We start from the raw sequence: 24,283 nt of genomic DNA on the forward strand, positions 1-24,283 counted from the left end.
ATCGTCTTTCCGTTTTAGACCCGGAAGTAGATTACGCCTACCGTAGTCATTTTTAGACTTGCCAAAAAGCTGTTTTCAAGCAAAAAAACCAAACCGTTATAAAGTTTTAATATTTTTTCAGATTTTTCGGTTTTTAACATTCCAAAATTACTAAACGAACTACGGTAAACTAATTCAGACCGATAGCACTAACATCCATTGTGATGAAAAACCTAGAAAGAATCTTAAAAGAGGAGATCATCTCCCTGGCTGCTGAAAAGATAGACCCACTTCAGTTTGCCTATCAAACTGGCAAAGGTGTGGAGGACGCCAAGCTCCTTATCCTCGATAAAGTCTATGAACACCTAGAGAAACCTGGATCTCACGCCAGAATTCTATTTGCTGACTTTTCCTCAGCGTTTAACAAAATGCAGCCCCACATTCTAATCGAGAGGTTTAAATCCTATTTTAATTTTTCTGATCAACTTTCGCTCCTTTGTTTAAACGTTTTAACGGATAGAACACAGCGTGTTTTAGTAAATGGCACTATGTCTGGAATTTCAACTTCTAACACAGGTTCCCCACAGGGCAGCGTCTTTTCATCGGTCTTCTTTATCTTGTACACAGACAGCTGCAGATCAAACAGGGACAACAGCCTTATAGTCAAATACTCCGACGACTCCTCCAGGGGGCAGAGTCGAACCACGGTGGTGCCCTCCTTCCTGATTTTGTTCAATGGTGCGATGAGAACTTCCTTGATCTCAATGTGTCAAAGACAAAGGAGCTTGTAATCGATCTTAGAAATAAGAAAGCTGACCCTGTTGCTAGCTCCATTCATGGTGAAGACGTCCAGATTGTCGATTCTTATAAGTACCTGGGAACAGTGTTTGACTCGCATCTTAAGTTTGACACAAACAGTCTCTTGTTAAGAGAAGCCAACAGAAAATCTACCTACTAAGGAAAATTAACTCCTTCAAAGTGTCAAAAACCATCCTGTGCACTGTTTACAGATCTTATATTGAGAGCCTTATAACTTTTTCATTCATAATGTTGGTTTAACGGTTTGTCTGTGAAGGACAGAAACAGCCTTAACAATATCGTCAAAGTCTGCTCCAAAATCATTGGAGTCCAGCAGAGTGACCTGAACGTGCTGTGGAAGAAGCGAGTGGTTCAGAAAGCAAAAGGTCGTATGGACCATCCTGACCATATCCTGTCCTCTAAATTTGCCCTCCTGCCTCTGGGACGGCGCTATCGAGCACCTCCCTGCAGAACAAACCGTTACTCCAAATCCTTCACTCCCTCAGCCATTCGGCTGTTGAATGCAGAGAAGTAGAAACTGCACTGACTGTATGCATGTAGTATGTACTTGAACCAATAACACTGTGCATCCTAGCATTTGCACTTTTTTTGTATGCAATTTTTTATTTTTTTATTTTTTTATGTCTCTTTTAAAACCAATTGTTTACACATGCACCTTATGCACTTTACATGTGTACAAACAATGTTGCGTCTCAGATCCATGTGTGCTGAGGGACACGAGGAACCAAAACGCACTTCCCCTCTGTTTGATCACACTGAGCTTCTCTCTTATTTCCCTTCTTGTGTATGTATGTATTTTGTATCTTGTGATTTAGGACTGAGATACAATGTGTTTACCCGCAACGGTGATGAACTGCAGAAACTGAATTGCCCCTTGGGGATAAATAAAGTTTTCTCAATCTCAATCTCAATCTCAATCAATCTCAAATTATGTGACCAGTTTATCAGAATAACACCTATTTGGAAAAAATTTACGAGCATCGAGGAGCGCTGGCTGTGTGACCGGTCGGACTAGCTGTCAACCCCTACTGTAGGCTAGTGGCAGTGAGAAAACACTGTCGACGTGATTTTGTATCTAACGTTAAATGCCGACCGGGTGCAGCCATCGGCTCCTCGCAGCAGTAACGCTATGAGCATGTCTGAAGATGGCCGCAGTGTAGCTACTGAATGTTAGCAAACTTCATTCATAGTTTGTTTATCGATGTTTACCGGCCGGCTAACGCTGAACCGGAAGAACAAATACAATTGTGTCTTACATGCAAGATAAAAAGTGGGCGTGGCAACATAAAGTGAATAGCAAACAATAGCCCTGTTCACTTTGGACCGTGATGGTGCAACCCCTGCTGGAAAGCCTAGAATGGCCTGTGACTGTAGTTAAGTAGGATACAACAAACAAGGCAACAAGAATCAATCAAATCAAACATTACCAGGCCTTATGATAAAAGTAAGCTCTAAGAAGGGTTTTAAAAGATAGATAGTGACTCTACCAGCCTGAGCTCCAAGGCAAGTCTTTCCAAAGCCAGGGATCTCAGGCAGAAAAGGCCCGCTCACTTGAGTCTTTAGCCTGGACAGTGAGAATCACAAGGTCCTGCTTGAGGTGCTCATGCTGCACACAGCCTCATACAGGATCATTGGTTCACAAAGGCCAAGACCTAGAAAAGCATCTGTAGAATCTTAAAATCAATTCCATATATATATATATCTTTGAATATAAAAAAAACCAAATTCATGGTTTTTGGAAATCGTAACATACATTTGAAGGCACCGGTGGAATTAAAAATAGATAGTGTTAGTTTAGAAAGAGTATATGAGAACATATTCCTGGGCGTCATAATCGACCACAACTTCAGCTGGAAACCCCATGTCAGCTATGTCAGGTCCAAATTAGCAAGGAGTGTGGGGTTACTGGGTAAAACGAGGCACGTTCTGAACCATAAATCACTGTATACACTGTACTGCACTCTCATTCTACCATATCTAATCTACTGTGTGGAGGTGTGGGGAAATACCTACAAGAGCACACTTCAGACAATAAGCACCATGCAAAAAAGAGCAATTAGAATAGTGAACAATGTAGGCTATTATGAACACACCAATGACTTATTTTTAAAGTCACAGACATTGAAATTTAGGGATCTAGTGGATTTCAAAACTGCACAAATAGTGTTTAAAGCATCACAAAATCTACTGCCAAACAACATCCAAAAAATGTTCAATGATAGAGAAGGGGGATATAACTTAAGAGGGAGATTTAATTTAAAACAGCCGACTGTGCACACCACTAAGAAAAGCATGTGCATTTCTGTCTGTGGAGTGAAGTTGTGGTATGGTTTACCGGAGGAGTTAAAGGAAAGCAAAAATATTGTTCATTTTAAGAGAAAGTTGAAACACTTTATACTGGAGAAATATAGAACTGATGGTTAACTGTCTTTCGATGATGTATAGTTCAAATGCTAAAAATGTATATATGACGTATAGATCAAATGCTTAAAAAAAAAAAAAAAAAAAAATTGCTTGCTGTTTTTGTTAATTTGTTTGTTTGTTTTTTTGTAATTAGACCATATGGAAAGTTTGCAATTTATAAGATGAACTGGGTTAGGGCATTTACAAGCTTATAGCTTCAGCCCTAACCTTTTCGGCCAGCATCGTATGTTTGTTTTGTTTCGCATGTTTGTTTGTTTTTTTGTGATGTGGCGCGAAATAAACTTTATTCATTCATTCATTCATTCATTCATTCATTCATATATATATTTTACTATTTTCAGTCATTTTTTACTGTACATTTCATATTCTTTCCAGAATACCTTCTACTGCTCCCACTGTTGTTATTTTGCTCCACCAACTTAATGCTGGAGGCCTTACTTTATCATTCATACATTTTTACTCTCGTGTCGATATTGTTGGATTATGTTTACACGAGGACTTTGTGACACAAAACGTGACAAACACCGCCCACCCGCAAAATCGTGACTAACACCGCCCACCCGCGAAATCGCGACTAACACCACCTGCCGTAGCGCTCGATTTCTTAGGGTGGAGACTGTGGAGATGATGCGCCATGGATGCAACATGTTGGGGGATTTATGACATCACTGATGATGTCACAAAATCACTGAGGATGTCACTGTGTAGCGTGCACGCTCGATTTCTAGGGTGGAGACTCTGGATTACGCCACAGACACACAGACAGACAGCTTGAATTGTATTATGTTGATAACCCCCATTTGCTCTATTCTTGTTTATATCATATTTTTCTTTGCTGTATCCTATTGCTATTGCTATTTTATGTTGCAATGGTTCACAATTTCACTCGTGCAGTCAGAGGTATATACATCCACGGAAGAAATTGAAGTGTACAGCATATCTGACCCAAAATTCACCATATTGTCCCCAAAATAAAAGCATGTTTACTGGCTTGGCAATTGTACTAGTATATGGAGCTACTAATGGGCATGGTCAGTGTTTTTCTGACCGCCTGGCTGACTCTCTAAAGAAAGAAAGGAATAACTGTAAGTGGTAGAGCGACGACGCAGCGACTCTAGCTGCCCGCGTGCTTACTGACAATACCCTGATGGGCTTATTGCTCCACAATCAAAAGGCAAGACAGCTAGCGCACGCACACACACACACACACACACACACACACACACAGAGCTCAAGGGGAGTGCTGCTGCTGCTATGTATGGAGTGTGTGACATTGTCCTCTCGACACTTGCTGTCAATGTGTCTGTGTGTGTGTGTGCATATGTATGTGTGTGAGTGTGTGTGTGTGTGAGAGGCAGTCCCCTTGCTCAGACACATACTGTAGGGTCCCTGTCACATCATGTTAATGTAGCTGTATATAGTGTGCGTTTGCGTGTTAGTGTGTGTGTGTGTGTGTGTGTGTGTGTGTGTGTGTGTGCGTGCGTGCGTGCGTGCATGCGTGCACGCATGTCTATTACATGTGTCTGCAGCTATGTCGTCTGTGGCTGTACTGTAGGGACCATTAGGCTATCTCTGGGTTTTTCCTGGGTTTTCCTGCGCTATCTCTGGGTTTTTCAGACAGGTGGAGACAGACGGAGGACAGGCAGAGACAGACAGACAGGTGGAGACAGATGGAGGACAGGCAGAGACAGACAGACAGGTGGAGACAGACGGAGAACAGGCAGAGAGAGACAGATGGAGGACAGGCAGAGACAGACAGACAGACAGACAGGTGGAGACAGACAGGCAGGCAGAGACAGACGGAGGACAGGCAGAGAGAGAGACAGACAGGTGAAGACAGACGGAGGACAGGCAGAGACAAACAGACAGGTGGAGACAGACGGAGGACAGACAGAGACAGACAGACGGAGGACAGGCAGAGAGAGAGACAGACAGACAGGTGAAGACAGATGGAGGACAGGCAGAGACACACAGACAGGTGGAGACAGATGGAGGACAGGCAGAGACAGACAGACAGGTGGAGACAGATGGAGGACAGGCAGAGACAGACAGACAGACAGGTGGAGACAGATGGAGGACAGGCAGAGACAGACAGACAGGTGGAGACAGACGGAGGACAGGCAGAGAGAGACAAACTGGTGGAGACAGAGGACAGGCAGAGACAGACAGACAGGTGGAGACAGACGGAGGACAGGCAGAGAGAGAGACAAACAGGTGGAGACAGATGGAGGACAGGCAGAGACAGACAGATGGAGCACAGGCAGAGAGAGAGACAAACAGGTGGAGACAGATGGAGAACAGGCAGAGAGAGAGACAAACAGGTGGAGACAGATGGAGGACAGGCAGAGACAGAGACAAACAGGTGGAGACAGATGGAGGACAGGCAGAGAGAGAGACAAACAGGTGGAGACAGACGGAGAACAGGCAGAGACAGAGACAAACAGGTGGAGACAGATGGAGGACAGGCAGAGAGAGAGACAAACAGGTGGAGACAGATGGAGGACAGGCAGAGACAGAGACAAACAGGTGGAGGCAGATGGAGGACAGACAGAGACAGACAGACAGACAGGTGGAGACAGACGGAGGACAGGCAGAGACAGACAGGTGGAGACAGATGGAGGACAGGCAGAGAGAGAGACAGACAGGTGGAGACAGACGGAGGACAGACAGAGACAGACAGACAGGTGGAGACAGATGGAGGACAGGCAGAGACAGACAGATGGAGGACAGGCAGAGAGAGAGACAGACAGGTGGAGACAGACGGAGGACAGGCAGAGGTTAAACATTCCTGTAGCTGTGGTGTATTGAGGCAGTGTGATCACTCTCCTGGGATTCAAACCCATGAGCCTCTCTGAGTCTCTGCTGAGACTTTACTGTTAATTAGAAACAGCTCTCTCTCTCTCTGTGGAATGAATCACTGTGTGTGTGTGTGTGTGTGTGTGTGTGTGTGTGTGTGTGTGTGTGTGTGTGTGTGTGTGTGTGTGTGTGTGTGTACTTGTGTGTATTTCAGTGTGTCTTTTCTAATTAACAGGCAGATCAGTCATCTGAGGTCTTCCTCACTCTCCCTTTCTCTCTCAGTATGTCTCTCTCTCGCTCCCTCTCTCTCTCTCTTTCCCCTTGCCCTTCTTCTTTCACTCCTTCCTTTGTTCTCTTCCTCTCTCAGACTATTATCTTCCCTTTCTCCATCCCTCTCTCCTTCCCTCTCTCCATCCCTCTCTCCTTCCCTCTCTCCATCCCTCTCTCATCCCTCTCTCCATCCCTCTCTCCTTCCCTCTCTCCATCCCTCTCTCCATCCCTCTCTCCTTCCCTCTCTCATCCATCTCTCCATCCCTCTCTCCTTCCCTCTCTCCATCACACTCTCTCTCCCTCTTTCCTTCCCTCTATCCATCCCTCTCTCATCCCCCTCTCCCTCCCTCTCTCCATCCCTCTCTCCCTCCCTCTCTCCATCCCTCTCTCCTTCCCTCTCTCCATCCCTCTCTCCATCCCTCTCTCCATCCCTCTCCCCTTCCCTCTCTCCATCCCTCTCTCCATCACACCCTCCCTCTCTCCTTCCCTCTCATCCCTCTCTCCTTCCCTCTCTCATCCCTCTCTCCTTCCCTCTCTCATCCCTCTCTCCTTCCCTCTCTCCATCCCTCTGTCCTTCCCTCTCTCATCCCTCTCTCCATCCTTCTCTCCTTTCTCTGCACTTTGTCCCTCAACCTTTGTTCATTTTGCAAACTTCCTCACGTTGTCCTTTCCATCTCTCTGCTCTCTCTCTTCCTCCATCTCTACAGTCTCCCTCCCTCTCTCTCCCATCTGCTCTGCATTCCTTTCCTATCCTTTTCCTCCTTATGTCATCCTCTCTCCCTCCCTCTCAATGGCAGCCATAGCCTGCAGCCAGTCATTATCATTATGATCAATAAAAGGTGAATAATACCATTGGGTAAAACTTTCCCCCCCATAATGTGACAATGCCTGTTGACTAAAACCCACTCAAATTGAAAGTGTCAAGGAAGCCCTTTAATATCAGCGTGCCCTAAGGGGATCCCTGACATGAGCCACACATTTCTTTTTGCCAAATATCTCTTTAAGGCGATGATACATGGGCAACTTCATGAGCTCCTGTAGGGAGGAAATATTGCCCTCTGCTGCAAGTGGAACAGAATCAATGAGGATAAAATACTGTGCTAGGGAGATATCGTGGAAAAAGACTGTCGCTAACGCGGCTGTACAGGTTCCTGAGGAGTGCAACTTGTACTTTGAAAGTTGTAGCAGCAGAAGAGGGGAATTTGGAAGGCGTGGTTACAGTAAAAATACCAGAAAATTCCCACGACCGCCTAGCCTAGAATGTACCTTTTCTAAAAATGCACAGGAGCAGTGCCATAGACTGTTGATAAAATACATAAGATTCACCAATTTATTCTTGTTTTTATTCTAAATTGTGATTTTATATTTTTATGCTGTACTACTCCATTGATTTTATCCATTGCAAATATTCTCGTATTTCAGTTCCATAAACTGCCAAGAGATGATTCAATAAAGGACACTTGAATTTGGCAGGATATTTTTTTTAAATGGCAGCACTCGGGGACCCATGGACAAGAGGTGAGGTTACCTACCTCAGAATACTTTCCATGTTGGATATTAAGAAGATCCACTGTTAGATAAGATTATTTTTTTTCAATGCCGTTTGTTTTAGCAAGGCAGGCACATTCTGGCGCACAACAGCTTTAATGCTCCTTGGGTTGCTGCCATACAAATACTGAACTGTTCTTCGGGGAGAGCATGGAAGGCTCATGAAAGCACTACTCTGCGTGGGCTGATGATCATGGTGGGATTTGGGATCATCACGAGGGAACAGTATTTGCACCATACAGGGTGCACCCGCTCCTGTAAAATGGCCTCATATCGCTCGGCCAATAAGATCATGCAGAGCAATCATCAGACCTAACGACTCCCACAAGATGGCTGCCCCCCACACCATAAACAGATACACCTTCATCATGTAGTAGCCTTGGTTACAAGGAGGTTTACGAATGGCAACACAGCCATATAAAGACCAGCTTTGTAGAGCTCACAACGTGCAGTTTTTGTTGTGATTATGTCAACTTCTCAGAAACCATTAAAATATTCATTTTACTCCATTTGAGTAATTATTAAATAAATACTGCTCAATGATGATGAACACACGTGATTTTTAGAAAGTTAAGTTCTGTACACACTGTGATGTGATAAAGTTTGATTTCACATTGTTGACCCTATTACAATGTACAGTATGTTTGTTGAACCTGTATGAAAGGTGCACTGTTGATGCGATCGCCTCCAAAATTTGCCAACATTTTGCCCTACTGGTGAGTAGGGCATTGTGCGTGTGCATGAGTTGCACTGCACGCAACTCAAAAGTTTCAAGTTTCAACACTGTACTGTAGCACAGACCGCACAGACGGTGGATTGGAGCTACAACAGCACAAAGTTCTCCTGCACTGGCACATCGCTGAAAAGAAGAAAAATGAGAGTCACGCATCTTTCCGATTGCGTGGCTCCTAATATCAGTATGGTGATGGGATTTGCTTGAATTGCCCATATTAATAATTCAAATGACTGTTAAAAAAGTGGCAACCAGGAAGGGAAGGAGGCAATTACAATTACAAAAACTCATGCGGTTTGATTGGCTGGAACAAAACAGATAACAGAAGAGGTGTTTGTTACCATCGTCTCTAAATATATTGCATAGAAAAAACTCACATTGAAACAATAATAATAATATGTAGGCGCACTAGTTCCCAAAGTTTAATTGCACCATTTCAATTTCAGTTGCATGCAGTCTAATATTTTCCTTTGTGTCTCTACCTGGCTTTCACCATTTTCCCTTTTCAAGTAATTAGCAATTAGCAAGCACGCTGCAAGCATCATTTTGTTTATACCCAATACATCTTTGTTAAAACTCATTCTCTCTTCTATTTCTTTCCCTGTTTGTAGCGCGTACCTGTGGCAGTAACCTACGGGGGCCCAGAGGGGTCATAACTTCTCCCAACTACCCCGTTCAATATGAGAACAATGCACACTGTGTGTGGGTCATCACCGCAATGGACATCGGGAAGGTGAGCTTATTGGACTTTTTTTTTTAACACACACACACACACACACACACACACACACACACACACACACACACACACACACACACACACACACACATATTTATCCATTAATTAATTAATTAATTTATTTGTTTGTTTGTTTATTTCTTTCTTTCTTTATTGGTGAGGAGTATAACACCTCTGCTTGCTGGTTGATATTTATAATTTGGGTTTGCAGATATCTTGGGCGGAGATTGGCCTGCAATTGAATGTGGTTTTCTTTGCACGTTATTTATGCATGTAATTGTTCAATAATGATTTTATTTTCTTAAAGACAGGAATATTTCCTGCAATTTCCTGGCTGTTGAGTAGGTGCAGTGGGTCAGCTTGCCTTCAAGAGCTGTTAACATTCAAATAATTTAAATATGAATTCCAATGGAGAGTTCAGTGTCCCATGTCTACTCTAAGGGTGGGTTCACACCAGCCTTGTTTAGTCCGGTCTATCAGACCTTTCCCCTTTAGTACGGTCCGTAGGGTCGGTTTGAATGCACCTACTCGAAGTCTGGTGCGGACTAAAAACCGCACTCTGGTTCGCCTGTGAGAGGTGGTCTCGGTCCGCTCTCAAGCGGCCCATTGCTGGTGTGAACCCCACCCGGACTAGTCAGAGGAAGCAGTAATTAGGCTATTATGTTATAGCCTATACTATTTCATAATTATATTTTATAGGCTTATTTATTGATGAAAGAAGGGTGGCAACATTTTTTACGAGTAGCCTCTACAGTCGCCTATGTATTCATTCATTCATTCATTCATGGAGATAGCCCATGGAGATGCTTTTATGATAACACTTTGGCCTTCAGCTATTTGCTTTGGCCAACGTTGTGATTTATGCATGTTTGCGAATGTGAACGTACCTCACTGGTCCCCTTTGTAAGATCAATGCAAACAAGTCGCGGTAAGATTGCATTACAGCCAGCTGTCTTCTCTGATGAGCGCGTCTGATAGCAGAGCGTCTCCCACGATATGCATACATCATTAAAGTATTGAATGCCCACATTCTGACCAGACGTTCATGTTCTCGTTCCGCCAAAGACTGTTGATATGCCTGCTGCCCGATCAAAAGCAACAGCAAAATAACCCGCCCATGATGCTCCATGATGCCGATGGCGATGAGATGACAGCAGCAATGCTAGACCATTGACTGTAGATTCCCGCTAGACAGATGACTAGTGGGAGGGTTTGTTTACTTTTGCCCCGACAAATTGTATGGCCAATAACAGAACGAGATTTCTACCCACGTGACTTTGGTTGGTGTGGGCAGGACTAGTGGATTTTGGCCTTGTGAATGCAAACCGAACCAGCTGAAAAACGAAACAATGTATGTATCATCCTCTTCTCTGGCCCGAACCAAAGACCCGGACTTTCTGGTGTGAACCCGACCTAAATGCTGTTTCAGAAACTCTTCCACCCTGACAAGAATACAAAACTGTGAAAATATGTAAAATCTACTTAAGTCTCAAAATGTTGGTGTCATTATTGGCCTTAAAAGAAAATCCAAACCAGTCTTCTAATTTTTAAAATGTCAACACTGTAATGTTATGAAGTGTCTGGATTAGAGTCACCACTTTCTCAGTACAAGAGAATGGACAGCAGCCTGCAAACCAAACTCTATCTATCTGACTCCAACACTTCCAGAGAAGCAGAAGCAACATGGTGTCCATACAGTGTAGGAAATTTAAAACATATTTTGGGGGCAACTTTTGCCCCCACTGTCTAAAAACTGGGGGCATTTATAACATTTTGGGGGCACTTAAAAATTGTAATAACAGCGTTGTTTGTGTGTGTTCTTCATCGTTGTCTTCTGGCAACCAGCTTGCAGTTGCTGAGTGTGTTACAGATGGAACTTAAATGAAGTGAACGGAAATAAAATTAGCAAAATATTGGGGTCAATTTTGGCCCTGGCTTATGGTTTTTAGGGGCATTCTAAGATTTCTTGGGGGCATTTTTGCCCTCGCCCCTGGCTAAAGACGGACAATTAGAAAGTATTTTGTGTGAAGACTATTTCTATCTAGCTTCTGCTTCATTGGGTCGAATACAGTGTATGTGGTGTGTGTGTGTGTGTGTGTGTGTGTGTGTGTGTGTGTGTGTGTGTGTGTGTGTGTGTGTGTGTGTGTGTGTGTGTGTGTGTGTGTGTGTGTGTGTGTGTGTGTGTGCGTGCGTGCGTGCGTGCGTGTGTGTGGGGGGGGGTGACAGGAAAGGCAGAAGAGACACAGTAATGACATGGGACCAGGGTTGTGAGGCAGATCGGAAACGTTGTCACTGCAGTACACTCGGATGCCCCTGGTGGTTCTCCAATGTAGTCCAGTTTTCACGTCAACGCTTCAAGGTTTCTGTTCTGCTGCTTTCCTCTCTGAATTCTGCTCTCAGACCCGGTCGGCAAACCTCCCCAGTTTTGTCAAGGCAACTTTGTTGTTAAGTCATTGCTGTATAGACATGAATAATTTATAGACCCTGTAATACAACCTGTCCACAGTCTCCATACGGTTGAGTTGAGTTGAGTAAACTTTATTTTACTCAACCTGTCCACACAGAGTCTCCATACGGTTTCAACCTGTCCACAGGGCCGGATCCGGGGGCCGCATTTTCCCCATGTGTGCTTTATACGTTTTCCTGTCCACACAGTCTCCATACAGTTTATAATTGATAGACCTGCGATACAACCTCTCCAGTCTCCATACGCTTTCACCTCTCCTCACTCTTCTTCTCGTCCTTTCTCCTCTCCTTCTGCCCTATCCTCTCTGCTCCTTTCCTCACCTCACCCCTCTTCTCCTCTCACCACCTCTCATGTTCTCTGCACTCTCCTCTTCTTCTATCCCCATCTCTTTTCCTCCATGCTTCTCTCCTGATTTCCTTTCTTCTGCATCATCTTCTCTCCTCGCTACCTTGATTATGTTGAAAATGTTCACTTTGAAGAATGTGAGAGCAGAGCGCGGACGGAGAACGAAGAGGACAAGGTGACATCGAACTCATTGAAAACCATAGAAAGAGAGAGAGAGAGAGAGGGAGAGGGAGAGGGACAGATGGTAGAAATGAGGTGGAAAAAATGGAAACTGAATATTCAGTCATCTACTTCAGATCTGAAAGTGAGAGCAGAGGGAGATGAGAGGAAAGGAAGGCTGAATGTCCAAGCAGCTACTTGACATGTGACATTGAAGTTTTTATTAAAGAGAGGGGGAAATAGTCTAGTCGCCTCAGAGAGAGAGAGTGGGAGGAAAGGGGGAGGAGTGGAGAGAGATCATTGATGGGAGAAAATGAAAAATGAATTGAAGAGATGGAGGGAGAGAGACATCGAGAGAGAGAGAGAAAGAGAGATAGATTGGCTTCTCTTTCTTACCTCTCTCTGGCCTTGATGCAGAGAAATTGCAATATGAGATGGCCGATTGCGTTTGACGAGCCACGACAAAGCGTTCAGTTCAATGTAAGTGAACCTGAATGGCTGCTGGATCTACATAGCAACGGTCATTCATATCATAACCCCTTTTTATTTTATTTTTTATCACCGCTGTTCTGCGGAAACCTCACATCTCCAAAAAAAGTGTGGAAAGCTGGTTGATGGACGCCGCTGCATGGTTTGACAGTTTACAAATTTGCCATGTATTATTATTATCATGTCAGTTTGGCTCGGTGTCAGGGTCCTACTCATATCCATGGCATTATATTGTTAGAGAAATGACATTTGAATAGACTATGATACAGAATACAGCAGATACATACAACCTGAGCTTATGACGGATGGAATGTGTTTTATCTGCTCTTCGTGCATGTGTGTGTGTGTGTGTGTGTGTGTGTGTGTGTGTGTGTGTGTGTGTGTGTGTGTGTGTGTGTGTGTGTGTGTGTGTGTGTGCGCTTGAGGTTTGAGAGCACTTTAAGAATGTGCTATAATGTGACAGATTATCAGCTCACTACAGCTGCTGGCATTTGCTGAATGTCACCATCTACATACGGTACAGAGAGGGAGAGAGACTATCTACATACAGCACAGAGAGGGAGAGAGAGGAGGACAGAGACAGGCAGTTAGATGGACCAGACAAAACCACAAGACAGGAGACCACAAGACCAGCTTCTTCCCAACCGCCATCAGCCTCACCAACAAGGCCCGGAAACCCCTTCCGCCAAGGACCTCACCAAGGACCTCACCAACAGAGTTTACATTGTACATTCAATGTAAACTCTTATTTAACTCCGACTGTAAATTCATGTAAATCCACTGCCTATTTAACATCTATTTAACTCAGTCTGTAAATCATGTAAATCCAACGTAAATTCATATTTATCATCCACAGAACACTTCACCACTCATGTACATATTGTATATTTTTACTCGATTTGATTGCACTTGCAACTTTGTGATTGTTTTTAGTTATCTTCCTACTTCTTATCTCTGTATATTGATGTGACCGCTATGGTGCATACAGACACTAAGACAAATTCCTCGTATGTAACTTGCATACTGTGGCAATAAAAGTGGTTCTGATTCTGATTCTGAGAAGACAGTAGATTAGATTAGAGCTCAAATAACCTCACAGTGTGGGGGAAATCATCCTCAAGTAAATATATACACTTTATGACACATTGGATATTAAATCGTACTATACAGTAAAAATGAAAATTGCTCTGGCCAGTTGAATCGTGTTTTCCAGTGTCAACATGGTAAGGTATTACATTCTCAATCAGGTAGACAGTTTGAATGATATCCTAATATCCCCAAACTGTCCAGTTTCCTTAGAAGGTAAACACGTTGAATATTATTAACACAAATCTGTTCTGCAGCGTGACAGAAGCTTTATCTATTGTCTGGGAAATGTACCCACATCATTTGAAATTGGCTACAGTCTCAGTGATGTCAAAAGCTGCTAAGTACAGTGGTTCTTCTTTGTTTTACCAGCATTCATCTCCAGCACAGTGTGTTAACAACCGCCTGAAAGGACCTCAGCTTGTTTCACTTACCCTCATCGCCCACAACTGACTCCAGTCCGTGTGTGTGTTTACACACGGCGGGAAGTGGGGGTGCTTAGGGTGCTGCAGCACCCTCTGCTGTTCTGTATTGGCATTGCAATGGCATTAATAAAAAAAAGAAAAAAAGTTATTCAAATGTGTTTTATATATTTTATAATGCGATATTTAGCAAAGAGGGTGGAGATGTTATTTTTGACGTTTGTTTAAAGGTCCCATTCCGTGCAAAAGCTGTTTTTACTTGTAAATGCATATATACTGCTGTCAGCCCTCCCTGTAATGAGTGGTCACACGCTCAGAACTGCCACAGTTGGATTTGTCCCTATCCAGCGTCCCTCTGCAGTCTCCTCCAAGCCACACCCCCAAACGCTTCGTTTGCCCAGAGGGGAATCTGGGGGAATCGGGACGTCACTAGCTTCCTCCTGCATACTGCGCGGGTCTCTCTCACACAAGCTACCTGCACCATTTAGTCTATAGCCACAAAATTAACACTTCTAGCTGGAGCGACGCCAACTGTACGTGATCCAGCAACTGCAGAGGTGCATTCGGTAAGTGTAGGCATTTTGAGATGTCCTCTTTAGCGTAGTACCGTTTAGTTAACGATAACTCGCAACCTAGCGTGCTGGTCCACAGACGCTAATCTGATTGGCCGCTGGGAGCCTGGGGCGGGCTCTCCCTCAGCGGCCAATGGGAACTGTTAGTTCTGAATATATTATAGAAACAGGCCGTTCTTGGGAAGCGACCAGAAGAGGGAGTGAGAACTCCGTCACAACAAACGGGTTTGCTATATTTTCGACAGATTAATCCAGAATCATGTTTTATGGACCAGAGACACACGTTTTTAAGAGGTTACAGCTGCACGAATTGGGACCTTTAAATAATAATAAGATAATGAAATATAATAAGGAGAAGAAGTTCAGTGTTTCTGCCTGTGTTGCTGTCTGTTGTAGTGTAAAACAGGTGGTGACTAGAAAGTGAGTGAGAAAAGGAGAAAATACTGAATAATGACATCACAACAGTATAATCCTAATGTTAATTTAAAATTAGATATTCCTCTAAATATGGCTAAAAAAACATCCAAACGTCTAAAAAAAAGATTATTTTTGGGGTCCCTTCCTTGCAGCACCGCCCTACTTAAAAGGAGTTCCAGCGTCCTTGAGAACAAGATATTTAGAGAGGATGTGAATAACAGTCATGGTTCTCTCGACCCTCCTAGCTTTCCCTACGTTTCTCTTAGGGATGCACCGATCCACTTTTTTCACTTCCGATCCGATTCCGATACCTGAATTTGGATATCTGCCGATACCGATATTTTTCTTGAATATACAGTATAGGCAAAGATTTGGCCAATTAAAGATTTTTTTTTAAATACACCTTGCAAAAAGCAGACAAAATAAAGAAAATATACAAGGCAAAGAAGGATACTATTATACATGGGCAAATTACGGCCAGCGCCCCCTGTGCGGCCCGCGCTGGAATTGCAAAAAAATAAATAATAATAATCTCCAGATCCGATCCGTTAATTAGTGCCAATATCGGCACCCGATACCGATATTGGATCGGATCGGCTCCATCCCTAGTTTCTCTCTCTCCATTCCTCTGCTTGTCTGCATCTCTCTGTCTCTCGCTCAATCTCTCTCTCTCTGCTTCCCTCCTCTTCTCTCTTTTCCTCGCTCACTCCCTCGCTGTGCCTCTGACTGCCTATTGTTCCACACGACCGCTTTCATCAATAACATGTTTTATAAAATAGCGACAGAGAAGAATGCTTTTATAGGCGTGTGCCTGTCTTTTCCCGCCCTCTTTGTGTGTGTGTGTGTGTGTGTGTGTGTGTGTGTGTGTGTGTGTGTGTGTGTTTTTACGTGCATGAGTTTAACTAGCCAGCAAGCAGTATTGTGTATCTGTTGTCATTATGTTCTGTTGAGGAAAAGCTGTACAGTACAATCGATACAGCTTGTAATGGCTTGACAGCCCGTCTGAAAAATGCTGTCGGTGTGTGTCTGTGTTTACGTGCACATACGTGTGTGTGTGTGTGTGTGTGTTTACGTGCACATGCGTGTGTGTGTGTTTACGTGCACATGCGTGTGTGTGTGTTTACGTGCACATGCGTGTGTGTGTGTGTTTATGTGTGTGTTTACGTGCACGTGTGTGCGTGTGTTTACGTGGACATGTGTGTGTGTTTACGTGCACGTGTGTGTGTGCGTGTGTTTACGTGCACAAACACATGCGTGTGTGCTTGCTTTTGTGCAGTTGTATGAATGTTGACTGTGTTTTCTACCTGCCATCTTAATTGCTCGCTGTCAGAGGTTGTGAAGAAAATATCTTGTCGAGTGAAACAAACTTTCAGACAGGAGGGGGGGGGGGGGGGGGTCCTCTGGTCCACAGCTGCAGAGTGGAATAGGAATGTGCACTGGCAATCAGGCCAGTTAACATTGTGTGTGTGTGTGTGTGTGTGTGTGCGTGCGTGCGTGCGTGTGCGTGCGTCTGTCAGTCATTTCATCCATCAGTATCAAGCAGATAATTCTTTTGTTTAAGTCTGAAGCATGCCTGACTGCTCACACACACCCCGCAACGCATCGTCACACATGCCCATTAGGCCCCTAATCATTGATGTCTTTTGCCTGGTGAATATATATGAGTGCGTGCCTGTGTGTGTGTGTGTGTGTGTGTGTGTGTGTGTGTGTGTGTGTGTGTGTGTGTGTGTGTGTGTGTGTGTGTGTGTGTGAGAGAGAGAGAGAGAGAGAGAGAGAAAGAGATGATTTTAGATGTTGGGTCATTCTCTAGCACTGATCTCTGTCATCACTTTAATGTGGCAGGACACATTCTCTGAAATTCTCTCAGATTCTATTAGATTTTATTTGATGTTCTATCGAGGCCGATAAAGACCAATAAAAAGGCGTAACGGCTGAGCTGATCCTCACACAGCTCATCTGCTGCTGGCCGCACCACTCTGTCTCATTACCTCCGCCGAGGAGGTTCTGTTCTGGGTGCTGTTTGTTTGTTAGCAGGATTACAGAAGCATTACTGGGCTGATGTTCATGAAACTTGGTGGGATGGGGCAGCATGGCCGGGCCAAGGAAGAACCCACTGAATGTCGGAGCGGCTCCGTATGCGACTCACGAACACGCCTTTGCGTTTGGCGGAGAGGTCTGCGCTCTCCGAGTTAGCCTTCTACGCTAATGCTCATACTGTTTTATTGAAGGCATAATGCCCAAGGTTCAGTGCATTATCATAAAATGGCGTCACGAGTGCAAACAGACTATAGTGAGGTAAAGATGATATCTTTGAGCCTCAAGTAGGAGTATGGAGGCCGCAAATATGGAGGCCGCAAATAACCACGAAGCGCCTGGAAGCGCACGCAGCCAGTTTCCTTTCAGCGCCCTTGTTTAACAGATCAGATCGTTCAGACCGGCCGCACCTCGCCTGCTCGCACCCTGCACTGCCCGTTTTGGCGTGTGGTCGGCATGGAGCAAAGCAAGGCGTGTCTGGTGTGAACGGCCAGGCTCCTGCTCCTGCTGTGCCAAGTGCTTTTGTATCACGAGCTAAAGCTACGCTAATAAGTCTAGATCTACTGAAGCTGTGGTAGAAGGTCTTCATTGGTCCAGCAGCAATGAGATGCTCTGTTGTTCGAATACACTGCAAATGATTCTACATACAGAACAAGGCCCATTGAGCACACAGGCGGATCAGAAGGCATCAGTGCAAAATGCTGAGTAAACAGCCATCAGTGCCCATTGTCATGGAAAGATACTCCCCAATAGTTTGCAATTAGCACATGAGCACATTTCAAGGCATTTTGCTATTATAGCTCGCTGTTATTTGGCTGTTTTAACTTTGTCCTTGGCTCTCATTCGTGTACCTAAAACTTCTCTATGCAATGAGGCTGCTGGTGGCGTTGATACATGAATATCTCAAGGGCACACTATACCCCTGTGCATTAGCTGCTTCTCATATTAAACAGGGGCCATATCCATAAACATTCTGAGAGTCCTCTCAGAGAGCTCTATCTTAGCCTCAAATTCCTTGGCCAGGAGTCCTAGCTTAGGAGTGATTTAAAGAGAGTTATCTGGACAAGGATTGGACAATAACTTATCTTAGGGCGTATTCACACCTTTAGCTTGTTTGCTTTGTTCCCATTCAGGGGCTTAATTGATACAATTTGTTGCATTTGTGTCTTGGCTCGTTTGTGGATTGGCCAGGATACTTCAGTAAAAGCATCCTGGGATGCTTTTACTGTCATTTACTTATAAAATCCCAGAGATTTTATAAGATCATAAGAATTGTTATAATCCTATAAAATCTCTGTGAATTATGACATTGTTGCTGTGTGTGCGTTTGGGTTAGGCCTACATTGTACATTGTAAACAGTCTGATTGTATCACAGAAGAAGGCTGGCTACGATGACCACGTCTTGTTTTCATCTACCATTTTTCCAAACTGCTGGTGATTGCAATTGTGCAAAAAATCCCCAAAAGTATATCCAAGTAAACGCTAGTTTCACGAGTCACCAAAACAAAGTGCACGCTGCAGAAGTTCTGCTGGAGAGGCAGCATCTGCTCCGAGGGCGGCTGTTATTGTTCATTTTTATTTTTTAAGTATGCGCACATCCACAGAGAATCCCATGGAGAGCCTTAACGAGCCTTAATGACTTGCAGCTGGTGGGGGCGGAGTTTCTGCAGGCAGCAGCAGGAGTATTTTTTTCTCTGTGAGGTAAACAGAGAGAAGGTAAAACCGAGATTATTGATACAAAGTCGGTTGATTACCGGTAAAGCCATCCTTTAAGAAATCTCAGGCAAACATTTTCTTTATTTACCCATAATGGTAATTTGCAGGGACATAATAACTATATACAAAACATCAGTTTATTGTATGCTTCAAATTAGAGGCAGAGCGATGTGGGATTTTTCCTAAACTGCCCTGCCAACAGATTACAGCACTCAAACATGCCGTAACACCTCATCAAGGGAGTTATTTGAGCAGACAGCAGCCATTTGCTTAGTGTTAAGGTCACCTCAGGGCAGGGCTGCAACGCATGAACATGGCCCATCTGGGAAGTGGCAGGGTGGGGACAAGAAACAGGCCAGCATGACTGCCACTGTCTCTTTAAATAGACACATTGACTGGAGCTTTACTTGTCCCTTGTCCCAGAGGGAACTTCAGTTGTCAGAGCGTAACCAACTTGAGACATAATAAACAGGCCTAACATAACAAACGCTATAGTAAAAGCCAAGAAAAAAAGTAATAATTAACACATGCACGTACAGTACGCACACGCGCACACACGCACACGCACACACACACACACACACACACACACACACACACACACACACACACACACACACACACACGTACTGTGTGGGTTTTTAGCAAACAGTCCTAGCTTGCCTACCAGTTAAGCTGCGTTCACACCGACCTATTAACACATTGACTGCCAGCCCTTTTTTCAATGCTGTAGGTAGGTTCTGCCAGTTTTTTTTTTGAGGATTCTGGCTCATTTTACAAGAGCCGAGGATTCTTTTCTGTTAAGACTTCGTGAACACCAATCATCTAAAAATAACTAATAGAATGTGTGCTTTCTCTGTCTAAAAGAGTTAGTTTGTAGAGTTAGTAGTTATGTAAGCATTAGCAGTTGAATACAGCATGGTTTCAGCGTCAGAAAAATTATTCAGAGATAAACGGCTTTTTGTGAAATTCGATAGAACAGTCACTTTAACCATTCATTTTTGGCATCAGTAAGAGTCAGACATCTAAACAATAGTTTTGAACAGTAATTTCCTCCATAACAGCAGGAAACCCCCCTCTGCTTCCAACTCCTCCCTCCGTGTGTGTTCTCCTCCTGCCTCCCTGGCTCTCCAGCGGGCGTGTCACAACGAAGTTGCTGCTGCCTGGCTGCTGCCTGTTTGCGCGGCCGCTGTTTGAGGAAGTCTGGGTGGACTCGCTCGTTTCGTGGAGTTTTGGTTGAGAGCTTTGATGCGATTCTGGTCATATTTATGCTGCGTGTTTCAAAGTGTGCATCCAATCTATTCTTGGAACCCCCCACCGTTGCCACCGCTGTGCATCAGCGCGAAAGTGAAAGCGTTTTCGCCATCAATTTTACAGTATGAGAACGGCTTCCTCGCGCTTTTCCGTCCAGTTTTGGGTCGCCTCTTTCTACTGTGGAGAGACATGTCGACACTCAGTGGGTCGGTAAAATAGATTATACACATTCAATACCTCCAAATCTGGTGTAGGAGACGTAAAAGGGGTTGATCGATGTCCCACCGTCAAAATTTTTTTTTTTTATGTAAGCCGAGATATCTCGTCCTTGGCACTCAACGGTTGGATTATGTAAGCCGAGATATCTCGTCCTTGGCACTCAACGTGTTAAAGTTTTTTGCTGGCATCGAGTTTACATACAAAGTCAATGCAAACGAGCGATTGAGCGTATATTCACCCGAGATGAAATATCCCAACTCGAGCGAAAATACGCTGGCATCAGTCGCTTGCTGTTCAACGCTGATTGGCTGCCGTGTGAGAGCGAGTCAAGGATCACACTGGCTTGGAACAAACCGCTGGTTTATTGTGTGGCAACAAACCGCATTGACAGGCTGACAGCTGACATGAAGTGAAGTCTGTACTACCGGTATGGAGCCCGAAGGGGAGCACGCTGATAGGCTTATCTTGTAAACAACGATGGGGGCTCGTAGTGGACAAACAGCATGACATTGCGTAACGTTATAGCCCCCACATGTCCGTCAATTCGTGTGCCTGTTGATGAGCGATTTAAACAGAGCGACAGAGCGATTCCAAAGGGCTGAATCAAGCGACAGAGCGAAAAATAAATATCTCGGTGTGAACACAGCTTTAGCTGTTAGCTCTGACTTCCCCCTTTACAGTAAGAACATCATTTGGCAGATGAGTCGGCTATTTAATTTTGGTCCAAAGTCGGAGAACATTTTTATGTCGCTTGCATCCCGTTTAGAAGCAGTAACCTTTGTTTGCATCTCGTTTAGAAGCAATAACCTCTGTTTTGTGCCTTGCTTTCTTTCTTTCACTGGACGTATACTCCATAAAAAACAAAAATAAAACAAGGCACACACTGGCTCAAATGGTTCTAGATCATGTTTTACAGAAAAAATATATATGATTATTAACACCCCCCCTTCCCCCACCCCCACCCCCACCCCATTTTGGGAGCTTTGGTTCTCAATAATCACCGGGACGCTTCAGCGGCTGCCAAAAGATTCTGGATGCAGGAAAAACCCTGTTTATGTGCAGAGACTTTATGGAGCTATGGAGGAAGGCAGATGTCTGGCTGCTGCACTATGGTCATCATCATGTATAAATGAAAAGAAAGGTTTTTCCTGAGTGCGGGTCAGATTGTACTTTACTGGAGCCTCTTGTCATGAGTGATATCCAGCACCGGATTGAATAGAAACAAGATCTTTTTTTGGGGGTGAGCACATTGGTTCTTAAAAACTGTGTGCAGAGTTTGCTTGCTAACCCCCCGTGTGTTCATATGGCTTTTCTTTTCCGGTTTTCTCCTCCCACGGTCCGAAGACGAGCGTGCTGTGAGCTGCCCCGGAGACTCTAAATTGCCCATAGGTGTGACTGCTGGTGTGAGTGATTGTCTATCTATCTGTGTTGTTCACCCTGTGATGGACTGGCCTCCTGTCCCTGGTGTTTCCCTGCCTTCTGCCCTAATGCATGCTGGGATGCGCTCCAGCCACCTGAGAGCCTGAAAGAGAATAAGTGCGTTAGGGATGTTCATTTTGAAAATTTTCCAAAATCGATAATCGGTGAGAATTAACGATCAATTATCGATTATCGATTTTATTAATACTTAGAAAATTTTCAATATTTTAAATTTTTTTTTTTTTTTTTTTTTTTTTTTTTTTAACAAAATGAATGCCTATGGCAGAAAATACGAAAGACAACGTGTTCTCCTCAATGAACTCTTTATTTCAATGCGTCTCCTCTCCAACACTGCTGTCCCCGGCGCATGCCGGTGTGAATTTCTCATGTTTAAAACAGTTTTGTTGGCACAAAGGCCCGTGCCCAGCCAGAAAACTAGAGACTTTATGAAGCTCCACCTCACGTTAGTCGGCTGTGCAATGGAGTGGGGCGAGGAGGAACGAATTCCACCCAAACCTAGTCCAAAAAAAAAAAAAAAAAAAAAAAAAATTTTTTTTTTTTAATAATTAAAAAATCGATCCAAATGCCACAGGATCGATTCCAATCCTTAACGATCGATTATCGATTTTCGATAATTGATGAACATCCCTAAAGTGCGTAATGAAAATGAATGAATGCTTGTGCGGGTTTCACCGCTGATCTCAATGCTTCTGGATGAGAATCCGTGAACAGGTATGCGTCTTGTTTCTCTTGTGTGGCCCAGGTGTGCTGTGTGTGTGTGTATCCATAGTCAAACTGGCTGCGGGATACAGTGTAAACATGATTTATAACGCTCTCTGGAGGAGCTGACTGACCGGCAAAAGTGCGTCTGAAATTGTGATTAGACTCGCAAAGAGATATGCCCCTGAGAAATTAAGAGCAGAATAAGTAAAAGAAATGTCTCACTCTCTACAGTCATCGCCTCATCGGATTCTGTTAATCAGATGGAATAATTTGGTGGAATATTGATTACAGGTAATCTCTTTCCTATATCTGATTACATTTTGAAAGTAACTTTCCCAAACTTAAAGGGGGGGGGGGTATATATCATGGGGTATTCTTAAGGTAATGTTGTACGTCTACACTTGTTTATTTGGCTGATTGGCTAAAAGTAATCTATTGGCAAAAAGCTCCTCAAACTCATTGTCCTCATTTTTGTGGCAGCTCACCAATGATTCAACACTGCTGCACACTCTGCTTTCAGGTCACCTCAGTGCACGGCTGCAACTGTTTCTTTAATACCTTTATTTTGGGCTCTGGCAGGTACAGTTGGAAATGCATTAAAGCTCCACTAGGGAATAGTTTTATGTAAAAATGTTAATTCTGATCCAAGTTAATCTATTTGTAAATATTCTGGAAAATAATTTCAAAACAAGGCATGTTACATATTCTCAAGAGCTGTCTTATTGTAATTACCATAGATCAGGGGTGGGCAACTGGTGGCCCGCGGGCCGCATGCGGCCCCCGACCCCACTCAGTGTGGCCCCTGGGTCAATTTGCATTTTTGTTTGACGTTTTTGGTTAGGTTAGGTTAGACCACCCAAATCTGTGTTTTTATTTTACTGTACATCCCAGGCGCTAATGGTGTTAGCATTGTCCATCCACATACTGTTTAACATTAGCATTTGAGCTAACACTATTGTAGCAAACTATATCCAGGATGCACATTGCACATGCAACATTACTAATCTGATTAATATCACATATTTGGGTGATGTACCCCATCAAATTGCTGTAGCGGGCTGTTTTAAAGCTAGAGCAAAGTTTCTGGTGTCATCTGAATGGAAGAATGACTAAATTTGAAAATGAAAAATATAACTGTTGGTATAATAAACTTGGATTACCAGTCCTTTTCATCAAATTAGTAGCTATAATTGGGAGTGATGGTGTTACAGTAGGCTACTGGTGGAAGTGCACGGTCACAATCTGGCCCTCTGGTAGCGAGGAATTTTTTTTTGTGGCCCTCTCTATCATCAAAGTTGCCCATCCCTGCCATGGATGAGGGATTTTGTCTCGTAATTACTGCTACATTTACATTGGGGAAGTTGAATGGCATAGCTAGAACGAGGATGTTGACATTTGGTGCTCTGTTAGAAAGTGTATTGAGGTAAAACTAACCTATTTGTTTGTGATTGTGTTGGTTGGGGGTGTGATTGTAATAAGGGGCTTATTGGTGATTGAAATGAAACCTATGCCCAAGTGTACTACTCTAGGCAGGGGTCACCTCAGCCTATTCTGTGCTACTTTATCTGGCTGTCTGACTGAAGGTAATTCATTCGAACTGTGCAGTGTGATGACATTTTACCGTGGACCAAATCAAATCATATTTTGTAGGG

The 24,283-nt window shown here is 43.9% G+C and overlaps 1 protein-coding gene across 1 annotated transcript in view; it reads left to right on the forward strand.

Moving 5' to 3' along the window:
* LOC310788810 (CUB and sushi domain-containing protein 1) overlaps window positions 1-24,283 on the forward strand; it is a gene marked incomplete at its 3' end in the record, with an annotated part of 351,287 nt that overhangs the window by 154,819 nt on the left and 172,185 nt on the right. The window contains 1 exon segment of the mRNA XM_083650384.1: window positions 9,181-9,302. Coding sequence (XP_083506510.1) covers window positions 9,181-9,302 — 122 coding nt within the window.

Source organism: Poromitra crassiceps, assembly GCF_964638095.1.
Source record: "Poromitra crassiceps genome assembly, chromosome: 14".
NCBI classification, from domain to species: Eukaryota; Metazoa; Chordata; class Actinopteri; order Beryciformes; family Melamphaidae; genus Poromitra; species Poromitra crassiceps.